Genomic DNA, 20544 nt, shown 5'->3' on the forward strand with positions numbered 1-20544 from the left:
TGTGCTTAATAACAGAGACATGAAAAAAAATGAGGGAAGAAAATAACAAACAAGCAGTCAACCAATATTTCATTTAAGCCTGTAAATAGATGTGATATGGTACTGATAAGAGTGTATATTTTGTATATTTAAAGTGGAGAGTTCTATAAATGTTAAGTTTACTTGTTCCAGATCTGAGTTCAAATGCTGGATATTGTTGTTAATTTTCTGTCTCATTGATCTGTCTAATATTGATGTTGAAGTCTCCCACTATTATTGTGTGGGAATCTAAGTCTCTTTATAAGTCTTATATAACTGGGTATTCCTGTATTGGGTGCATATATATTTAGGATCTTTAGCTCTTCTTGTTGCATTGATCCTTTTATCATTATGTAATATCCTTCTTTGCTTCTTTTGATCTTTGTTGCTTTAAAGCAACTCCTGCTTTTTATTTATTTATTTATTTATTTTTGCTCTCCATTTGGTTGGTAAATCTTTCTCCATCCCTTTGTTTTGAGCCTTTGTGTATCCTTGCATGTGAGATGGGTCTGGATGCAGCATACCGATGGGTTTTGGCTTTTTTTGCCTGTCTGTGTCTTTGGATTGGGGGATTTAGTCTATTTAAATTTAGAATTAATAATAATATATGTGAGTTTAATACTGCCATTTAATGTTAGCTGGCTGTTTTGCCTGTTAGTTGCTGTAAATTCTTGATTATGTTGATGCTCTTTACTTTTTGGTATTTTTTAGAAAGGCTGATACTGGTTGTTCCTTTCTATGTGTAGTGGTTCTTTCAGAAGCTCTTGTAAAGCAGGCCTGGTGGTGATGAAATCTCTGAGTGCTTGCTTGTTCACAAAAGGTTTTATTTTTTCTTCGCTTATGAAGCTTAGTTTGGCTGGATGTAAAATTCTGGGCTGAAAGTTCTTTTCTTTAAGGATGTTGAAAAGATATCAGAAGTCGAAGACCAACTTAATGAAATAAAATGAGAAGACAAGATTAGAGAAAAAAGGATAAAAAGGAATGAGCAAAGTCTCCAAGAAATATGGGACTATATGAAAAGACCTAATCTACGCTTGATAGGTGTACCTGAACGTGACGAAGAGAATCAATCCAAGCTGGAAAATACGCTTCAGGGTATTATTCAGGAAAACTTTCCCAACCTAGCAAGGCAGGACAATATTCAGAGAACACCACAAAGATATTCCTCAAGAAGACCAACTTCAAGGCACATAATCGCCAGATTCACCAGGGTTGAAATGAAGGAGAAAATACTGAGGGCAGCCAGAGAGAAAGGTCAGGTTACCCATAAAGGGAAGCCCATCAGACTCACAGCAGATCTCTCAGCAGAAACCCTACAAGCTAGAAGAGAGTGGGGCCAATATTCATTTGTATTACTATTAATAAAAAGTAGAACTAAATGAGCCATAGCTGAGGACAAAGATTCTGTTATTTTAACTCTGTTGCTTTGTAGATTCATCTTTACATATTGAAGAGTGGTTGTGTTTTTAATTTAATTTAATATATATTTTTTGCCTACAGATGTTGCTTTTTAAGATCCTTTGTAACTCATAACCTTATTGTATATATGGTATTCCCTATGCAGACCCTAGAATAGCCACTGTGATTTTTTTAGTTTGTTAGCTGTTTCGGCATTGTCTCAACATAGCGTTGCTTATCTGTAGAGACCTGACATTGCAATATATAGAGATCCTGTATTTATATATTTAGGTTATGTATCTGTACTCTTTCCTGAGTGATATTTGACTGATAGAAATAATATAGGAAAGGACACTTTGCTTTCACCATCTAGCTCCAAAGTCACAAACAGTATGAATGTGCACTTCCATAGAACATGTCTTGGTTTCATACACATTGTGCTTTCTCTAGGGTTGGACCCAGCTGGGCCATTTTTCCACAACACTCCAAAGGAAGTCAGGCTAGACCCCTCAGATGCCAACTTTGTTGATGTTATTCACACAAATGCCGCTCGCATCTTCTTTGAGCTTGGTAAGTTTTTAACAGAATCAGAAGCTTCATTGAAGCATAGAGGAGATTTTTTAGAGGAATTTACCCTGTTTTTATTTATTTCAGGTGTTGGAACCATTGATGCTTGTGGTCATCTTGACTTTTACCCAAATGGAGGGAAGCACATGCCAGGATGTGAAGACTTAATTACACCTTTACTTAAACTTAACTTCAATGCTTATAAAAAAGGTAAATACTTTGGGAGGACAAGGTGGGTGGATCACGAGGTCAGAAGTTCAAGACCAGCCTGGCCAATATGGTGAAACCCTGTCTCTACCAAAAATACAAAAATTTGCCAGGCATGGTAGTATGCACCTGTAGTCCCAGCTACTCAGGAGGCTGAGGTGGAAGAATCGCTTGAACCCAGGAGGCAGAGGTTGCAGTGAGCTGATATCGCTCCATTGCACTCTAGCCTGGGCAACAGAGAGAGACTCCATCTCAAAAAAAAAAGGTAAATACTTTCTAAAATATGAGTGCTACTGATATATATTCACTGAGCTCTCTCCTTAGATGGGGTCCACATACTTCTGTGTACAATAGACATATAAAATATATTTTCTCCCAAAACACAGTTGCATATAAGAAGCTCTCCCAACAGTTATGATTGGCAAGATCAGGTACTGTGTCTTAGTTAACTTTGTATCCCTGATGTCTTATACAATGTGTAGCATATTGGAGTCACTCAATATAAATGGAAGGCACATTATTCACTCAACTAATATGTATTGAGTATTTTGCATTCATTTCTATATTTGCTGTTCCTAGGCATTATTCTAGGAAGAGCAAATATGGAAATGAATGCAAAAGACAGAAGTCCCTCCTTGATGGAGTTAATTTTATTTTTTTTATTTTATTTTATTTATTTTTTTTTTTTGAGACGGAGTTTCACTCTTGTTACCCAGGCTGGAGTGCAATGGCGCGATCTCGGCTCACCGCAACCTCCGCCTCCTGGGTTCAGGCAATTCTCCTGCCTCAGCCTCCTGAGTAGCTGGGACTACAGGCACGCGCCAGCATGCCCAGCTGATTTTTTGTATTTTTAGTAGAGACGGGGTTTCACCATGTTGCCCAGGATGGTCTCGATCTCTTGACCTCGTGATCCACCCGCCTCGGCCTCCCAAAGTGCTGGGATTACAGGCTTGAGCCACCGCGCCCGGCAATTTTCTAACTTGTTAGGAAACCAATAAATAGCATAAGAGCTAAGGAGACAAAATAAAGCATGGAAGGGGAATGTGATGTGTTGCTGACAGTGAAGGTAAAAATAAAAGAAGAAAATTGTTGATAGGGTGGTGAGGGAGTCCTTACTGAAGAGATGACCTAAAGGAGTTAGCCTTATAGATACCGGAGTAAGTCTTATAGACACTGGGCAGAGAGGGGGGATTCTTATAGACACCAGGAGGCATTCCAGGCCAACAGGGAAGAGCAAGTGTAAGGGCTCAAAACAGGAGCCAGCCTGGCAGGTTCATGACAGCGAGGAGCCTGTTGTGGCTGAAACTAGGTAAAAGGAGAGAAGTAGGGCATAAGGTTGGAGATGGAACCAGGCAGAGGGCAATACACAGGACTTTATGGATTGTGGAAAAGACTTCAGCTTTTACTCAAGTGAGATAGGAGCCATGAGTGGGTTTTGAGCAGAGAAGAAACATGGTTTGAGTCACTTGTAAAAGCATCACTCTGGATGCTGTAATCACAAATTAAACAAGTACTATGTAACTTTTTATAGTAGTTTCCAATAATAATAATTATAATATCTGTATGGCATTTAGTTGTAAGGCACCAAAATGTTATTATTTGGGAATTTTGTTCTTCCCTATCTCTACATTTCATCATGTAAATAATGAAATATATTACCCATAATATATAATAATACGTAATAATATATATATCTATGATGGATAATGGATACCTGGATGATTCTGTGTATCTCACATCTCAATCCCATGTAGTCAAGATATCAAGGGGTTGAAATTATTTGCTCTTTCATTTGACTATTGTAGAGGAAAGACACATGGATCATAGTATTGAGTGTAACTCAGGTATCTGCTTCACTAGAAATAAATTACAAAGCTTTAATATTTGCTCTTAAAGAGTAAATTTGATCAGAAATATATATTTGTAATGACTACATTTAAAAAAACCCCACACAACTGGCTAATTTACAAATGCACAAATAAGAATTAAAGCCAATTTCACCTAGTTCAGATAAGCAAAATTCATCCAAAAAAGGCATGTTATAAAATTTATTTTCCTCATTATTTTCTATATTATGACTGTGAATCCTTTCTATTAGGATAAACTATAGATCAGAAGACTTCTTTACAAAATTGTTATACACAGATCATATGAAATTCTATAAAAGATTAATTCAACTAAAACATACATTTATCATAAACTGTCATTTTGAGATATTTTAAGATTTTCCACAACTTTATTGGATTAAAAGAACATTTATCATTCACGCTAAATCTTTGGATGGGTTTTAAGACTTCAAGATATTCCGTTTTACATTAAATTTGTTACTAAGAAACCATTACTTTTAAAATTAATAGTTTGCCATATTCTAACGAACCATCTTGTCTAAATCACAATTAATTGTGAATATAAATCTATATACAGAGACCTAATGTAAGAGAAGTCTTTGCTTAATAAAAAAAGATGATGCCAATTATTAATCTATGCTGACAGTATTACATTATTTCTGAAATTATACTGTCTCAGTTCTCTATTACGTAACAAACCACAGTGAACAATTACAAGAACAATTATTTTATGGCTCAGCATTCTCAGGGTCAGAATTCAGGCAGAGTTCTGTTGAGACTCTGTTTTGTGTGATGTTGGCTGGAGTAACTTAGGCGACTGCATCCAATTGGGGGCTGAGCTGGGCTAAGCTGGGTGTGGAGATCTGAGATGACCCTCCATGTCTGGAACCCTGGGACTTGTTCTCCTCAGTTAGGTGGTCTATCATGCTTTAGGACCTCTCTCCCCAACCAGGTAGCCTGGATTTTATAATATGGCAACTGAGTTCCAACATAGTAAGAGTGGATGCTGAAAGGTGTCTTAAGGCCTTAGAACTTAACCAACGTCAGTTTCTCCACAGAACTGATCTTGGTTCTTTGCTACTAGGCAAAGCAAGTCAGAAGATCAGCCTGTATTGGGGCAGGGGTATGAAAACATGGTGTCCATGTTGAGAGAAGTGGTTACATAATACTACAAATGGGTGAGGACCTAGGAAAAAGGCATTTGTTGGAAGTGATTTTACAGAATAATGATACTGCATATGCCAAAATCAAAATCTAGTTTCTCAAAGATAGGCTAAGCTGTGTAGGTCTTTGGAAGAATAGTCCATGCCATTCAGTAAAAATATTGTTATGTAAGATAAAAGAAAACATAAATGGCTGGGCACAGTAGCTCACACCTGTAATCCCAGCACTTTGAGAGGCCGAGAAAGGAGAATCACTTGAGACTTGAGGCCAGGAGTTCAAGATCAGCTTGGGCACAACATATTGAGACCCCATCTCTAAAATTTAAAAAAAAAAGAGGAAAGAAGAAATGACTAGAATGCTATGAAAATTTTGGAATGTGCAGATGTATTTAGATCTTATTATTCTAATAATCATAACTATTGATGGCAATAATGTCATGCTTGATAATGACAAAAGTAACTCATTTTTAGCATTCTTTATAAAACCCTCCACCTGTTACACCTTTAACTTAGCACTGATTAACATTGCTGACTGTCTGGTGGTTGAATAGGAGGAAGTTCTGTTATTCTTGCAGAAACAGAGAGACAGAGTCTTAATTGGTCTATGGTAGAAATACTATATACACAGGGATACTGTGTCAGAGATCCTAGTGACAGGATTTTTTTCCATGCTGCTTTGCCAGCCAGAGACCTCCACAGCTTGCAGTGCCTCTGCTTGAGTTTCACTTGCACCTGCTGGGCTCACCACCAGACTCACTCCACCCACTCAGGCTAGCAGCCTGTGCTCAGCTCACTCTGCTGACCTAGATCTCATGCCTGCCAAGGGTGAGCCAGGATGCCCACTGCTATGGTAGGGTGAGCGTCTTCAGGCCAGTGCAGGCACTGGTTCCATGCGAGGCTGTGGCTGAACCAGGCATACTGCAAGCAGCTTCCGTCTTGGACACCAGCTTCTGGATGAGGGAAACGTGGTGATGCCCAAAAACTCTGAGATGCCAGGAACCTTGGAGCCCCAAAGGGCGTGTTACAGCATGTTACAGCTTTGGCTTAGGGAACCCTGAGGTCTGAGCCCCCAGGAAATATTATAGCTCATTTGTGTTACAGCTTATTTGTTCCTACCATCTGCACAGTTCATCAAACAGGAGTGTGTCCTAGATTGTTTGGTCCCATTGCTCCACTCCGGCCCTTGGCTCCTGGGCTGTCTCAGCCCCACCTCCACTTCCTGTCATGTGGTGTGGGAGGGCCACAGTGTTATAGCAGCTTTTTTGGCACCTGCTCTTTGGTTGATCTCAGGTTCTTGTCCCAAGTCCAGGAAGAATGGGGTTACACAGATACCTGAAGAGTGAGCAAGGCAGAGAAGAGTTTTATTGAGTGACAAAGTAGCTCTTGGTGGAGACAGGAACCCAAACTGGTTAGCCGCTACCTGAAGGCAGGTAGTTCCCAAAGTGTGGCTGAGTCTGGGGTTTTTATAGGCTCAGAATGGGGGAGGTGTGCGCTGTAGGTAGCCTTGGAAAAAGCAACATTTGCTTGATTAAAAAACATTGTTCAGAAAGAACAAAAAACATTGTTCAGGAGAGACTGGACAAACAGGAATAGAAGTTCTCACTCTGGTCAGGAACTTTACCTGGAACTGACAGCTTGGTTTTCAGTCTTCACTTTGTTTTGGACTTGAAGGTCAGGTTTCACTGGGGACCCATCCCTATCTGCCTAAGAAATTGTTTGCTTCCTGCCACTATCACTAGGAAGTGACTCAGTGACTCAGTATATTAGTGTCAAAGCACGAAGCCATCCACATTTGCTTTTGTTTATTTCCATCTCTTGAATGTCCCTTTTGAGTCACATAATTCTTTGGTACAAAGAAAATGACATGTAACTTCGATAAATGTTGTACAATGTCTAAGCCTAGACAAAAGGTCTGGTCCTCCCAACTCAAGAGACTGCCACTTACAGTTACTCTGTCTAAGAAATGGTTCATGCTACCAGTTATCAGTAATTATTATCAGTTAATTGGCAATTGTTTTCACAGAAGTGGCTTCCTTCTTTGATTGTAACCATGCTCGAAGTCATCACTTTTATGCTGAAAGCATTCTTAATCCTGATGCATTTATTGCTTATCCTTGCAGATCCTACGCATCTTTTAAAGCAGTAAGTAAATCATTTCACTTGGAATTTAATTATAAAGTAATTTTTTGAAACACAGTCATCCAGCTAAGCATTAGGGCTTTGAGTAGGTGGCAAAAACAATGCACCTACCATTTTGGGAAATAATGGATTGTTTCTGTGCTGAGTACTGAACAGTAGCTGGGATTGCTGGAGGGTTGAAATAATTCAACCAACTATTTGTATTCTGGTTGTTTCAGCTCTTTTGAAGATTATATACAATTTTGCTTTTTTGGCCATTTGTTATGCAGTAAGTAGATGCTACTATGTAACGGGCAAAAGTCTAGGGCAAAAATTTTTCTGCATATATATTTTAAATGTCGTATTCAAAGATGCCCTAAGAAGGCTGAACCAATCAATAGCTACAACCAAACATATTACTATTTACTTGGAACATGAAAATTATTTTATTAAATTTTAATTATTTATACAGAGCAGAACTAAGGCATAGATAGCTCACAGTAATTCCACATAGATCAATATGTGACAAAATACAAAATCTGATTTTTCTTGAGTAAAAGAAAGAAAATCTATTTTGTAGAGGGAAGTGGAAACGATCTTCATTCTTGTGTTTTAGAAACCTAATCCCCTGTTTTATCACAGTAGAAAATGTGGGCTATTCAGCTGAAGTTTATGGTAAGTAATAGCACTTTGTGAATAAGTTCTGTGCTGGGACAGGAAGAAGCATTTCCCTCCTGCTACAGAGCTTAGCAGGTGGACATGTTTAGGCCATCCTCTCAGTTTCTTGCCATTCTCAGAAAGCTTGACAGCCAAACATTATCATTTCCTACATATCCTCCTTCTCCCTGACCTCTCTCTTCTTCCTGCCTCGGCTGCTGCTCTGAGCACCCAAGGAATCCTGGCATTTACTCCTAGTGGAAGCAGGTCCTTGGAGTCATTGTATATTTGGAGATAAGAGAGTTAATTTGCCAAATTGGAGAACCTTAGAAGCTAGCTCATGCCTCATGGATGCTAATTTTTGTTACAAACTATAGAGTGAATCAATTTCCTTGACATATTTTATTGTACTATACCCAAATAGTCATGCAATTAAATTAAAGTAAGTCAGAGCAAGCTGTGGCATGCACCTGTAGTACCAGCTACTTGGAAGCTTGAGGCAGGATATCCCTTAAGCCCGGAAATTCAGGGCTACAGTGCATTATGATCATGCTTCTGAATAACAACTGCACTCCAGCCTGGGCAAAAAAATTGAGACCCCTTCTCAAAAAGTAAATAAATAAATAAATAAATAGGATGATACTGTAGTCCTAGCCTAAATACCAATGGTTTATTAAATTAAAAATTCAAAGCCTAAAATGGCAAATTCTCAAGCATTGCTACCCAGATTTTTTAAATGTTCACATTTCATTTATTTTCCTTTAGATTTTTAAAACATACAAATAAAATTAAAGAAGCGAAGTGCCTTATATTCCTTCCCCTAAAGCAGAGTTGAATTTGATATACATAAAATAAATGCTATTATGTTGTAAGTATGTTCTTGGTTTGCTGTTTTCATTAAATATTACAAATAAAAAATTTGAAATCCACATTCATGTACATAGATCTAATATATTTATTTTATAGGAATCAGCCATAATTTATTGATTCATTCTCCTACGAATGTGAGTTTTGATTGTTTCCAGTTTTGTTATTAAAAGCAATGTCTACCAACTGTGCCATCTTTGTATGTCTCCTTATGTACTTGAGTGGAATTCCTTCGTGGCATACAACAGAGGTGAAATTATCAAAGCATACATGCATTTCCTTATTTATTAGACATTACCATTACCAAATCACTGTTTAAAATGTCTATCAATTGCAAAAGAAAAATAAAAATGAAGGCCAAAATTTAGATATAACCCAAGGCCACCCAAAACCACATAGACAAAAACAAGTCATCCTGATTTCCCAGAAACACTAGCACTAATCATAAATGAAACACAAAAACGTGAGCTTTACCTCCTTGTCAACATGATTCAGGGAAATTAAACCAATCAGCTATTGAAAAATCAACATAAATATCTCTACTTGCACTAAAGAAGAATGTTAATGTATAACAGCCAATCACAAAAAAGGTCAAAATACTTCCGCCTTTATGCTTTATAAACTATCCTGTGACCGCTGTAAGCTGGGGCTTCTTACCATTTTCAGTTTGAAGTCTTCCAGCTCAAGGACTGTTCTTTTGTGTACACAGCAAACTTTTAAAAATTTAAAAACTTGATCTGATTATATCTTTGAAATTTTAAAAATTATATTCCAGACTGGGAATGCAGTGAAGAGCAATACAGCTTACCATTAGAAGCGAACGAGAATTCCCCTATTACGTGTATTCAGTATTGCCAATTGCTTTCATGTTTGCAAATCTGCTGAATATGAAATTATACCTTTTAAAATTAACATATTCCTGACAAATCATAAGATTGAACATCTTTTTTACATAGTTATTGACTATTTGAATTTCCTCTTCTGTGGATTGTCTATTCATATTGTCTGCCCATTTTTCTAATAGGGACTTTCTCTTTTTCCCTCAGTTGCTTTTATTTTTGAAACCAGACATGGTGGCCTGTTAGGCACTTATAAAATACGTGTACTTTATTTAAATTCTGGAGATGTACTATTATTTAATATTATATTACCAGTTTATTAAAAGGCAGCATTTCTAATTATTAAGTAATCACCTCTTATTTTCTGTCATCAGGGAAATTGCTTCTTTTGTCCCAGAGAAGGTTGCCCAACAATGGGTCATTTTGCTGATAGATTTCGTCTCAAAAATATGAAGACTAATGGATCATATTATTTTTTAAACACGGGGTCTCTTTCCCCATTTGCCCGTAAGTGTTGTAGCTAAGTTTTGTTGTAATGCTTTAAGATACTTATCTTTAAAAATTCAACAGTTTTTATTGAGTGTCTACTAAATAACTGGGCATTGGGCCAGACTGGGAATTCAGTGAAGAACAACACAGTGAGGTCATTAATTGAGTTTAGGCTAGTGGGAAAGACAGCAAGTAAAATCTCAGTTCCAATCCTGAGTAATAAACTTCCTCTTAGGAAACAATCAAGATACATGAAGAGCATAAAGGTCAGGGAGTCTTTCGAGGAAAGGAGATTTCTAAGTTGACTCCTGAAGGATGAGTAAGAGGGAGAAGAAAAGGAGGAGTATTCTAGGCAGAAGGGACCACCTATGTAAAGTCCTGGAAGTAAGAGAGAGCAGAGACTGAAAGAAGCCCCTGCCAGGATTGTAGAGACCAGCAGGACAGTGATAGGAGATGAAATGGGAGAGACAAATTGGGTCAGATAGTGAAGGAAGGGTCTTGCATCCTGGCAACACGTGGAGAGTTTGGATTTTGTCTGTGGGTGAATGGAAAGCCATTGAAGCATATTAAGGATTACTGGATTTTTTTTTATTTATTTAGAAAAATCACTTTAGTTTCTGCATGGATTAGAAGGTCACAAGATGGAAGCAGGGTGCCTGTTAGCCAATTGTTCCAACAATTCAGGCAAGATAAATAGAAGTAGAGAAGTTGTAAAGATAGTCAGAAGGTAGAAGTGAAATGAACCGAGGTGAATGGATTTAAAAATGCAGAAAAGCAAGGAGTTAAGGACAGTTCTGGCTGTGGACGCTGTGCCATTCTCTCAGCTTGACAACACAGGAAGCAAAGCTAGTTTGGAGCAAGATGATGGGCTAGTTTCTAACATGTTATGTTGGAGCTGCCTTTATGGCTTGATAAGAGAGTTTGCCCTATGAGGCAGGTAGAGACATGGATCTCAGCCTCTGGAAATGGATGTGGTCTACAGATTGAGATTTGGGAGTCACTCAGCCTGTAATCAGTGTGGTGAAAGTGGATGATGTCATTACCCAAGAAGAATGTGCCAGAACAGAAGGAAAGAGAGCAGAGAAGGGGGCCCCTGCAAGGGAGACTAAAGAATGGTTAGAGAGAAGGAAGGTCAGCAAAGGTTACCATTAAAAGAGCCAAGGAAAGAAAGATGAGGAGGAAGAGAGAAGTCATACATCACACCAAATATTTTTATAACTTTCAGGAATGGAAGTCCTGTGTCTTCTTTTGTTTATTCCCTTTGTATTGTGGTCAAATGAGACAGGGCCGGCCCTACAGAGGCTCATTGGATGAAGAAACAATTCAACCCTTAGTGAGCTTGGCTGGGGTGGTTTCAGTGGAGAGACGACGGCAGGGAGAGCCAGATTCCAGTAGAATGAGGTAAGAAGAGAAAGAGAATTATTTGGCAATGATTAACTCATGAATTAAAATTTCTCTCTGGTAGGTTTCTTTCCCATTTCAATTCTTTTCAAATAATCATATGAAGAATTGCATTTTTCAGTTTGTTATTAAGCATACAGTAATTTTAAAATTCAGAATAAAAGATCTGTGTAGCTCTAAATGTAAAAAGTTACATATGGCCATTTGCAAGGGAATTATCCTACTGGCAGATACTATCTGGATCTATAGCTATGTGGACTGGGCATTCTTAACACATATCCCTGCAGGAGAAGAAGAATGACTCACTTTGCCACTAAATGTTTATAAAAGCACACATCTTCTTGCCCAATAGATGTTCTAGATTTTTCTGGATTGATGGTCACACTATGGCAAATAAAAACTTGGCTATAGAAAGTATACATACTATATGTGTGCCACACAATACAAAGGAAATAGACAAAAGAAGACACAGGACTTCCATTTTTAAAAGTCATAAAAATGCCTGGAAAAATAAAGAATTTTGTTTTAAAAATATTATTAAACCATTTGTTCTGAAAAATTAAAATGTGACCCTTAATATGTATTTTTGAATGTAGTTTTTCACCAAATTCACTGAAACTAAAGTTGTATATTTGCACAAATATGTGCAGTACCGTTCAAATACAACCCTGAAAATTTTATTTCCATTAAAGGACCCAGGATGCCATACTTCTTATGTGTTTTTAACCCTTTCTCTTCCTTTCTTTCTTGTTTCCTTATGTCTAGGTTGGAGGCACAAATTGTCTGTCAAACTCAGTGGAAGCAAAGCCACTCAAGGGACTATATTTCTTCATGTAAGGGGGACAATTGGGAAAACTGGGGAGTTCGTGGTTGCCAGGTAAGCAGAGTGAGAAGCTGACTCCTTGCACAGGGCAGAGGGCTCAGTAACACTCAGTGAGACTGGCTCAGTATACTGTTGAGTCTTCTCTTTTTCTGTAATTCCACAGGCTACCATGTTATCTTTGATTTTTCTTTTTACTTCATGTTTTCCAAATATAAATTAGAAATCATAATATGTATTTTCTCTACAGTTTCAACTAGAAACAGAAAATGTTAGGAAGTGATAACATGAAAATACAGATCTAGCAAGTAAAAAAATTGGACAGTATTCAAGGTATATTTTTAATCCCATTCATTTAATATTATACAAATATAAGCTTTATATTTTTATTTGTGTGAGTAACAAATAAGATATTTATATAAATTGCTGGATTTCTAATAAGCGAGCTAAGTACTACCCACAGATACAGGACATGTGTTGGAATAGTAAGAGGTAAAAATAATTCAGTCAGAGGTAAAAATAACTCAGATCATTTTGTATCTTTTGCTAAAGCCTTATTTTATCTTGAGATTTTCTTAATCTTTTATTTGTTCAGCCTTAGCATTTTTGTATTGTGTATTTCATGTCTATTATTTTATTCTGTAATTTATGTCAGAATTAACATTATACATACTAATTAGATGCAACCTTTTTTGCAAACAGATGAATGGATTAGGTGTTTTTTCTCTGTGATTTCCATCATCCTCAAACACTGGGCACAGGCACGAAAAGCAGAGATTTGTGGATATTTTGTCAGTTGAGAGGTGCATCAGTTTTATCACTGGCAGAGTTTCTGCACATCTTCTTGCCTTGGTGCAACCGCCTGTAAATAGAAGCTCAGTGAGTTATGATCTGGATCCTGGTTGGTGCACAGGCTCCAGCCCACCCTTCTAGCCATATCTCCCACCATTTGGCTTTGTTCCACCTTCAGTTCAGTGAGATTACACTGTTTGCACTACCCAGCACTGAATAGATCCTACCCTCACCTTTCTTCCGGACTTCACCCATGCTGTTCTTTGGTTGCAAATACCTTTTACTGCCTGCTATTTTGTTTCTGCCTGTTCTTCATGGCTCCATCAAGCATCCCTCTGAGAGCAGTTGAGCACAATCATGTGCCTGTGGTTTGGAGGCTCATAGGACACTGGATAAAGCTGTGTAATTTGTGGCCTGGACAGAGCACCTAACCTGGGGCAGCTGGTGATGAATATGCAGTTTCTGCCTCTTTTAAGATTTGTGAGAGCGTTTCCACATCTCTGTTTTTCTTTCAGTAATAGCTGAAGAAGCTGTTTGTGATGTTGCTGCATAGTTAACCAATCCTCTTTTAAAAATAAGTAAGCATTGAAAGTTCACAACAGATTTCTCATCTTGAAATGAAGTCTGCTAGCTGAATTTCTGTGCTGGTCTAGTTCTATTCTTCAGGCAACCTTTATAAGTCCAGTTTTTCCATTCTCATGGATAGGAAGAATCAATATCCTTAAAATGGCAATATCAATAACATGAAAAGACAGATCTGGAAAAATGTTGATAGTATATAAGGTATATTTTTAATCCCATCCATTTAATGTTATACAAATGTAAGCATATATTTATTTGTGCAACTCACAGATAAGTAAGATGTTTATATAAATTGTGAAATTTCTTTTTCTTTCTTTTTTTTTTTTTTTTGGTGAGATGGAATCTCACTCTGCCACCCAGGCTGGAGTGAGTGGCGCGATCTTGGCTCACTGCAACCTCCGCCTCCCAGGTTCAAGTGATTCTCCTATCTCAGCCTCCTGGGTAACTAGGATTACAGGTACCTACCACCACGCCCAGCTAATTTTTGTATTTTTAGTAGACACGGAGTTTTACCATGTTTGCCAAGCTGGTCTTGAACTCCTAACCTCAAGTAATCCACCCACCTTGGCCTCCCAAAGTACTGGTATTACAGGCATGAGCCACCGTGCCTGGCAAAATTGCTGAATTTCTAATAGGCTATCTAATTCCCAAAGCAATTTATAGATTCAATGTTATCTATATTAAACTACCATTGTGTTTCTTTACAGAGCTAGATAAAATTATTTTAAAATTCATATGGAACCAAAAAAAAAAAAGATCCTGAATAGCCAAGGCAATCCTAGTCAAAAAGAACAAAGCTGGAGGCATACTACCCAACTTCAAACAACACTACAGGGCTACAGTAACCAAAACAGCGTGGTACTGCTACAAAACCAGTCACGTAGACCAATGGAACAGAATGCAGAATCCAGAAATAAGGCTGCATACCTACAGCTATCTGATCCTTGGCAAACCTGACAAAAACAAGCAATGAGGAAAGAATTCCCTACTCAATAAATGGTGCTGGGATATCTGGCTAGCCATATGCTGAAGACTGAAACTGGACCCCTTGCTTACACCATATACAACAATTAACTCACGATGGATTAAAGGCTTAAATGTAAAACCCAGAGCTATAAAAACCCTGGAAGACGGCTGGGCACAGTGGCTCATGCCTGTAATCCCAGCACTTTGGGAGGCTGAGACAGGCAGATCATGAGGTCAGGAGATCCACACCATTGTGCCAACATGGTGAAACCCCATCTCTACTAAAAATACAAAAATTAGCTGGGCATGGTGGCACTTGCATGTAGTCCTAGCTTAGGCAGGAGAAGCACTTGAACCTAGGAGGTGGAGGTGGCAGTGAGCTGAGATCACACCACTGCTCTCCAGCCTGGCAACAGAGGGAGACTGCATCTAAAACAAACAAACAAACAAAAATGCCTGGAAGACAATTTAGGTAATAGCACTCAGAACATAGGCATAGGCAAAGATTTCATAATGAAGATGCCAAAAGCAATTGCAACAAAAGCAAAAATTAACAAATGGGATCTAATTAAACTAAAGAGCTTCTGCATAGCCAAAGAAACTGTCAACAGAGTGAATAGACAACCTACAGAATGGGAGAAAATTTTTGCAACCTATCCATCTGACAAAATGTCTAATATCCTGCATCTATCAGGAACTTTAAAAAATTTACAAGGCAAAAAAAACACACACACACACACACACACACACACACACAACCAACTACATTACCAAGTGGGCAAAGAACAACAGACACTTTTCAAAAGAAGACATACACATGGCCATCAAGCATATGAAAAAAGCCCAACGTCACTGATCATTAGAGAAATACAAATCAAAACTATGATGAGATACCATCTCACACCAGTCAGAATGAATATTATCAAATGTCAAAAAATAACATGCTGGTGAGGTTTTGTCGAAGGCCTCAAAGACCTAAAGGCAGAAATACCATTTGACCCAGCAATCGCATTACTGATTATATACCCAAAGGAATAGAAGTTGTTCTATTATAAAGACACATGCATACATATGTTCACTGTGGCACTGTTCACAATAGCAAAGATGTGGAATCAACCCATATGCCCATCAATGATAGACTAGATAAAGACAATGTGGTACCTATATACCATGGAATACTATGCAGCCATAAAAAAGAATGAGATCATGTCCTTTTCAAGGACATGGATGGAGCTGGAGGCCATTATCCTTAGCAAACTCATGCAGAAACAGAAAACCAAATACTGCATGTTCTCACTTATAAGTAGGAGCTAAATGATGAGAACACACAGACACATAGAGGGAAACAACACACTCGGGGACCTATCAGATGGTGGAGGGTGGGAGGAGGAAGAGGATCCAAAAAAATAACTAATGGGTACTAGGCTTAATATCTGGGTGACGAAATAATCTGTGCAATAGACCCCCATGACACATGTTTACCTATATACCTGCTCATGAACCTTTGACCTTAATTGTTAAAAAAAAAAAAAAAAAAAATCCAGCTTCACCATAGGTTGTATCTTAGCTAATTGGGCTTTTAATGACATAAAGGGCTGCATTGTATGGGCACTGAGTAAAGACAGTTCATGGAATAACAGAAAAATTACCCTTGGCTGGGTGCAGTGGCTCACACCTGTAATCCTAGCACTTTGGGAGGCCAAGGGCACAGATCACAAGGTCAGGAGATAGAGACCATCCTGGCCAACATGGTGAAATCCCATCTGTACTAAAAATACAAAAATTAGCTGGGTATGGTGGCATACACTTGTAATCTCAGCTACTTGGGAGGCTGAGTCAGGAGAATTGCTTGAACCTGGGAGGTGGAGATTGCAGCAAGCCGAGATCACAACATTGCACTCCAGCCTGGCGACAGAGTCAGACTCCGTCTCAAAAGGAAAGTTGCCTCTGGTAATTAAATCAATTAATTCTACTAGTAATATAATAAGACAGACCCTAGGAATAGCAACATTCATTCATTTAGCAAATATGTAGGTCCCTACACTGTGCCAGGAACTGTTCTAATTGCTGGGGATACAGACACAGGTCCTTCTTTCACAGAGCTTATGTTGGAGTTTGAGTAGACAAATGATACATTAACAGTAGAATAGCTATAAGTTATGAAGAAATAAGGCAAGGTGATATAGTATGGAGCAACATGGGGACAAGTTTAGATTGGATTGTAACTTAATCATTTACTAACTATACCTTAATTTGTGTTACAAACACAACCAAAAAAGGGACTGTTTCATCAGAAGGAGAATATTAGCAATGGCTATAGGAAATTGAAGTCAGGAAGCTCTTATGGAGGTAAGAGATGTTGGTTTTGGTGCAATGACCAATCTAAGTCACAGTGGAGAATTTTTGTTTGATGAAGAAGAAATATGACATTGGTCTCACTTTGCCTTAGATGGAGCATACCTTATGCCTTGAGAGACAGCACCCCTCTCTACTCTATTGCCATGGTGAACAAAATGTCTTCTGATCACTAGTTTGGTTACCCAAATCCTTTTATATGGTTAAGGAAGGTACCAGAAGGGCATGGGAGCATTCTGGTTAATCAAAGGGAGGCATTTCCCCACTGTGAATTGGTGAGCAGGCTTCTGGTTTATATATAAGCCTTATGTAAATTTAGTCCACTATTGACAGTTTCTTGATTTACTGGTGTCAGTATTGTCTGGTTTCTGATACTACAAAGCCATCACCAGGTCTTTCACTATGGAGAAATCACAATAACACCTCTCCAGGTATTCTCTAAAAATCACCTAGCCAAGCTTTCCATTTATTATACCCTTCTTTCAAACTTCAGAACCATGCTATTCTGAGATGCTGATCAATACACATGGAAAGTATAAATCTCCTACAAGCAATTGCTAGCAAATACAAGTGTCTCTTCCATAGTACATACCCAGTTGTGTTTTCTTTCATTCAGCGTTGTGAATACCCAGTGCAAACTTAGGAGTCTTATTTTTATTTACAGTGGAAAGCTTAAGCCAGGCATGACTTACACAAAATTAATCGATGCAGATGTTAACATTGGAAACATTACAAGTATTCAGTTCATCTGGAAAAAACATTTGTTTGAACATTCTCAGAATAAGTTGGGGGCAGAAATGGTGACAGATATATCTGGGAAATATGGATATAAGTAAGTATTACTTTTTCATTTTCATAGTTTACATTTTGTAAATGGTGTTTAAGTTCATAGATAATTTGAAATGTGCAAGTAGTGTAAAAAGTTATAGACTTTGAAATTTTGCAATTAAAGAAGGAAAATTTAAGAAACCAATGCTATATTTGCAGAAGTGTTAGAAAATAAGAATTACTCATTACATCAGGGGATCTACCAATGTCTTTTTCTTCCCTGGTATCATGTTAAAATTCCTTTTTTTCTTTAAAAAATTTTCAGATCTACATTATGTAGTGAGGACATTGTGGGACCTAATATTACCCAGAACCTGAAACCATGCTTATCTCATACACAGTCTTGATGGATTTCTTTAGAAGGAGCAACGAAGAAAAATGTTTCCTTCCACCTGGCATCCAGACCAAACTTGACTCTTGTAAATACTCAGAAAAGAACAGGTTTGTTTCTTTTCTGTGCAGAATGTTCATCTCATTGCACCTTAAAAACACACTGAACCCTGGGACTAAAGATAGTTCCCATGATCTGTAGAAATCTGGGTATCAGTGACAAAATAGAGCTGCTTGAGAATTTTTCTGAATAAGAGGAGGTGATGCAAATGTATGGTGAGTATATAAAGTCACTGGATAAAAGTGAGCGTCTGGTTTGCTGAGGTTTTGAAGTACATTTAGAATATTTCCAGGTAGAATCATCATTGTTCTAAAGTTATATAAAACTATTTGTTTTGCTGTTAAATCTCACTGAGATAAATTATGGCTATAGTGCATGATATATAGTAGATTATAACCTTGCGGGTTGATGTGTCTATCTAGTAATAAAAACTAATGAGATTGCACTAGTATTTCCAAGGTGTTCCTTGGTGTTCAGGGTGTGCATAAGAGAGATTTTGGAGGTTATCTGTTATGTGTTCATCAGTTAGCAATGAGACCTGAAGTTCAACAACCCAGGGTATAGCCCCATACCTCCAAAAGTCACTGCCACAGGAGAATTACTCCTCTCCCCTGGGCCTTGAAACCTCTATAATGAATTTGTATTTAGCTTTAAGGGAGCGTTTCATTTATAAAGCACTTGAATAACACTTTGTTCTTGCAATAACAATATTATAATATTTAAATGTGCTAATTGTGGGGTTTTTTTCTTTATTTTCCTTCAATTTCTTCTAAGTCAGTTGTCCTTAGCCAAGGAAAGGGAGAAATTTATATTTTCATTTGCTCTGTTTTCTATCACTAGGCCCAGTGTTTAGCCTATAGGCCTGTGCAATAAATATTGCTAGAAAGAAATGATGACAGATACTCTGCAAAGGGCTTCTTGATTCTCCTTGCACCTCCCTGCCAGCTGAACCTTTGGAAGGACCTGTGAGTGTACATAAATAAACCTGTATTGTGGCAGAAAGCAGAGAAGCAATTGGGATGACTCATTTTGCAAGTGAGGGATGGAAGATTGCTGGGTGGGAGGAGGAAAGCAGGTTCAGGTACATTTGGTATGATCCGGAGGAGTCTACTCTCACGAGTGGGTTGCACATATTCAGACCTAGGCCACCCCAGGAGCAGAGTGGCTATGAGTAAGCTCAGTAAAAGGGAGTGACCCATACTGAGTAATTGTGTCACAGTCCAGCATTCATTAGCAAGCTGGCGGTGGAGTCAGCACAGACCCTAGGTGAGAATAGTCCTCCTGAAAGCAGCTGTCCTGGGCCTGCACAAGTCCCAAGTTGGAGGAAGAGGCAAGGAGCCAGCTGTGGCATTAGGCAGTCTGAGTCCTAGCAGCCTCCTTGCCCAAGAGGTCTCTAGGCTGGCTCCTTCCAGGCTTGAAAAGACTAATGGGAGTCAATTAACTTCTGAGAACCCTATTTTAATAAAGTATAGACTTACTGTCCGATAGTTCTAAATACTTGTCTTTTTTTTGCATTATTAGAATGTGTGAGGATGAAAAATAGTGCATGAACTATCTAGACAAAGGAATTCCAAAAGTTCAAGGTGATGCCATTATTTTCCGTGTGTGCTATTCCCTAAGGAAGCACTATATATATGTATATATATATGATTCCCTTTCCCTCTGAGTGCCCTGCATTATTGTAGCATAGTAATTTTGGCCTACTACTGTTTGGGCAAGGACTATTAGGGAATCGTTCTGCTTCCTGAATGAATGCTGAAAACGACTTCCAGTCTAATTACCCATTACTTCCTCCACTCTCTGTGACTATTGACTCATACTCATGCCTTGTCATCATATCACCCACAAATGCTCACCTCCAAACTCGCCAAGTGGAATGTCTTCTTTGACCACGGCTGCCTCTCCTTCAGGCTTGCTGAGTGACTTTTTTTTTTTAATCGTTAGGCAAAACCTTAACCTTGAATGCATTCAGATTTCCTTTCTCTGGGCGAGCACCTGCAGTGCTGTTGGGATAGCCGTACCACAGAGAAGGTGGATGTAATTATAAGGTATATCATATGATGCATCTTGTGATCAGCACTGTCCTGAAATGTGTTTCTTTTGACATCTCCGGCACCAAACTCGTAGAAAACAGATGCTATGATCAGATAACAATCTCTACTGTTTTTGATCCAAACACATCAACTACCTACATTTGCATCCATTCTATCCTTTTTCTTTCTAATAGGGAAGCTGCCTC

General features: G+C 38.3%; 1 protein-coding gene and 1 long non-coding RNA gene across 2 annotated transcripts in view; one reads left to right on the forward strand and one right to left on the reverse strand.

Annotated features, from left to right (window-relative positions):
* LOC116553977 overlaps positions 1 to 4694 on the reverse strand; it is a 14204-nt gene extending 9510 nt beyond the window's left edge. The window contains exon 1 of the long non-coding RNA XR_004269991.1: positions 4682 to 4694. This is a non-coding gene — a long non-coding RNA (uncharacterized LOC116553977). The remainder of the gene's footprint in view (positions 1 to 4681) is intronic.
* Positions 1 to 19029, forward strand: part of PNLIPRP3 (pancreatic lipase related protein 3) — a 50322-nt gene extending 31293 nt beyond the window's left edge. The window contains exons 6-12 of the mRNA XM_032281755.1: positions 1867 to 1986; positions 2071 to 2193; positions 7224 to 7342; positions 10056 to 10188; positions 12337 to 12448; positions 17751 to 17918; positions 18180 to 19029. Of these exons, the coding sequence (XP_032137646.1) occupies positions 1867 to 1986; positions 2071 to 2193; positions 7224 to 7342; positions 10056 to 10188; positions 12337 to 12448; positions 17751 to 17918; positions 18180 to 18261 (857 nt within the window). The 3' untranslated portion in view covers positions 18262 to 19029. The remainder of the gene's footprint in view (positions 1 to 1866; positions 1987 to 2070; positions 2194 to 7223; positions 7343 to 10055; positions 10189 to 12336; positions 12449 to 17750; positions 17919 to 18179) is intronic.
* The last annotated feature ends 1515 nt before the right edge of the window (positions 19030 to 20544 follow it).

This window comes from Sapajus apella, unplaced genomic scaffold, assembly GCF_009761245.1.
Source record: "Sapajus apella isolate SASKATOON/1434 unplaced genomic scaffold, GSC_monkey_1.0 scaffold13, whole genome shotgun sequence".
In the NCBI taxonomy this organism is placed as follows: Eukaryota; Metazoa; Chordata; class Mammalia; order Primates; family Cebidae; genus Sapajus; species Sapajus apella.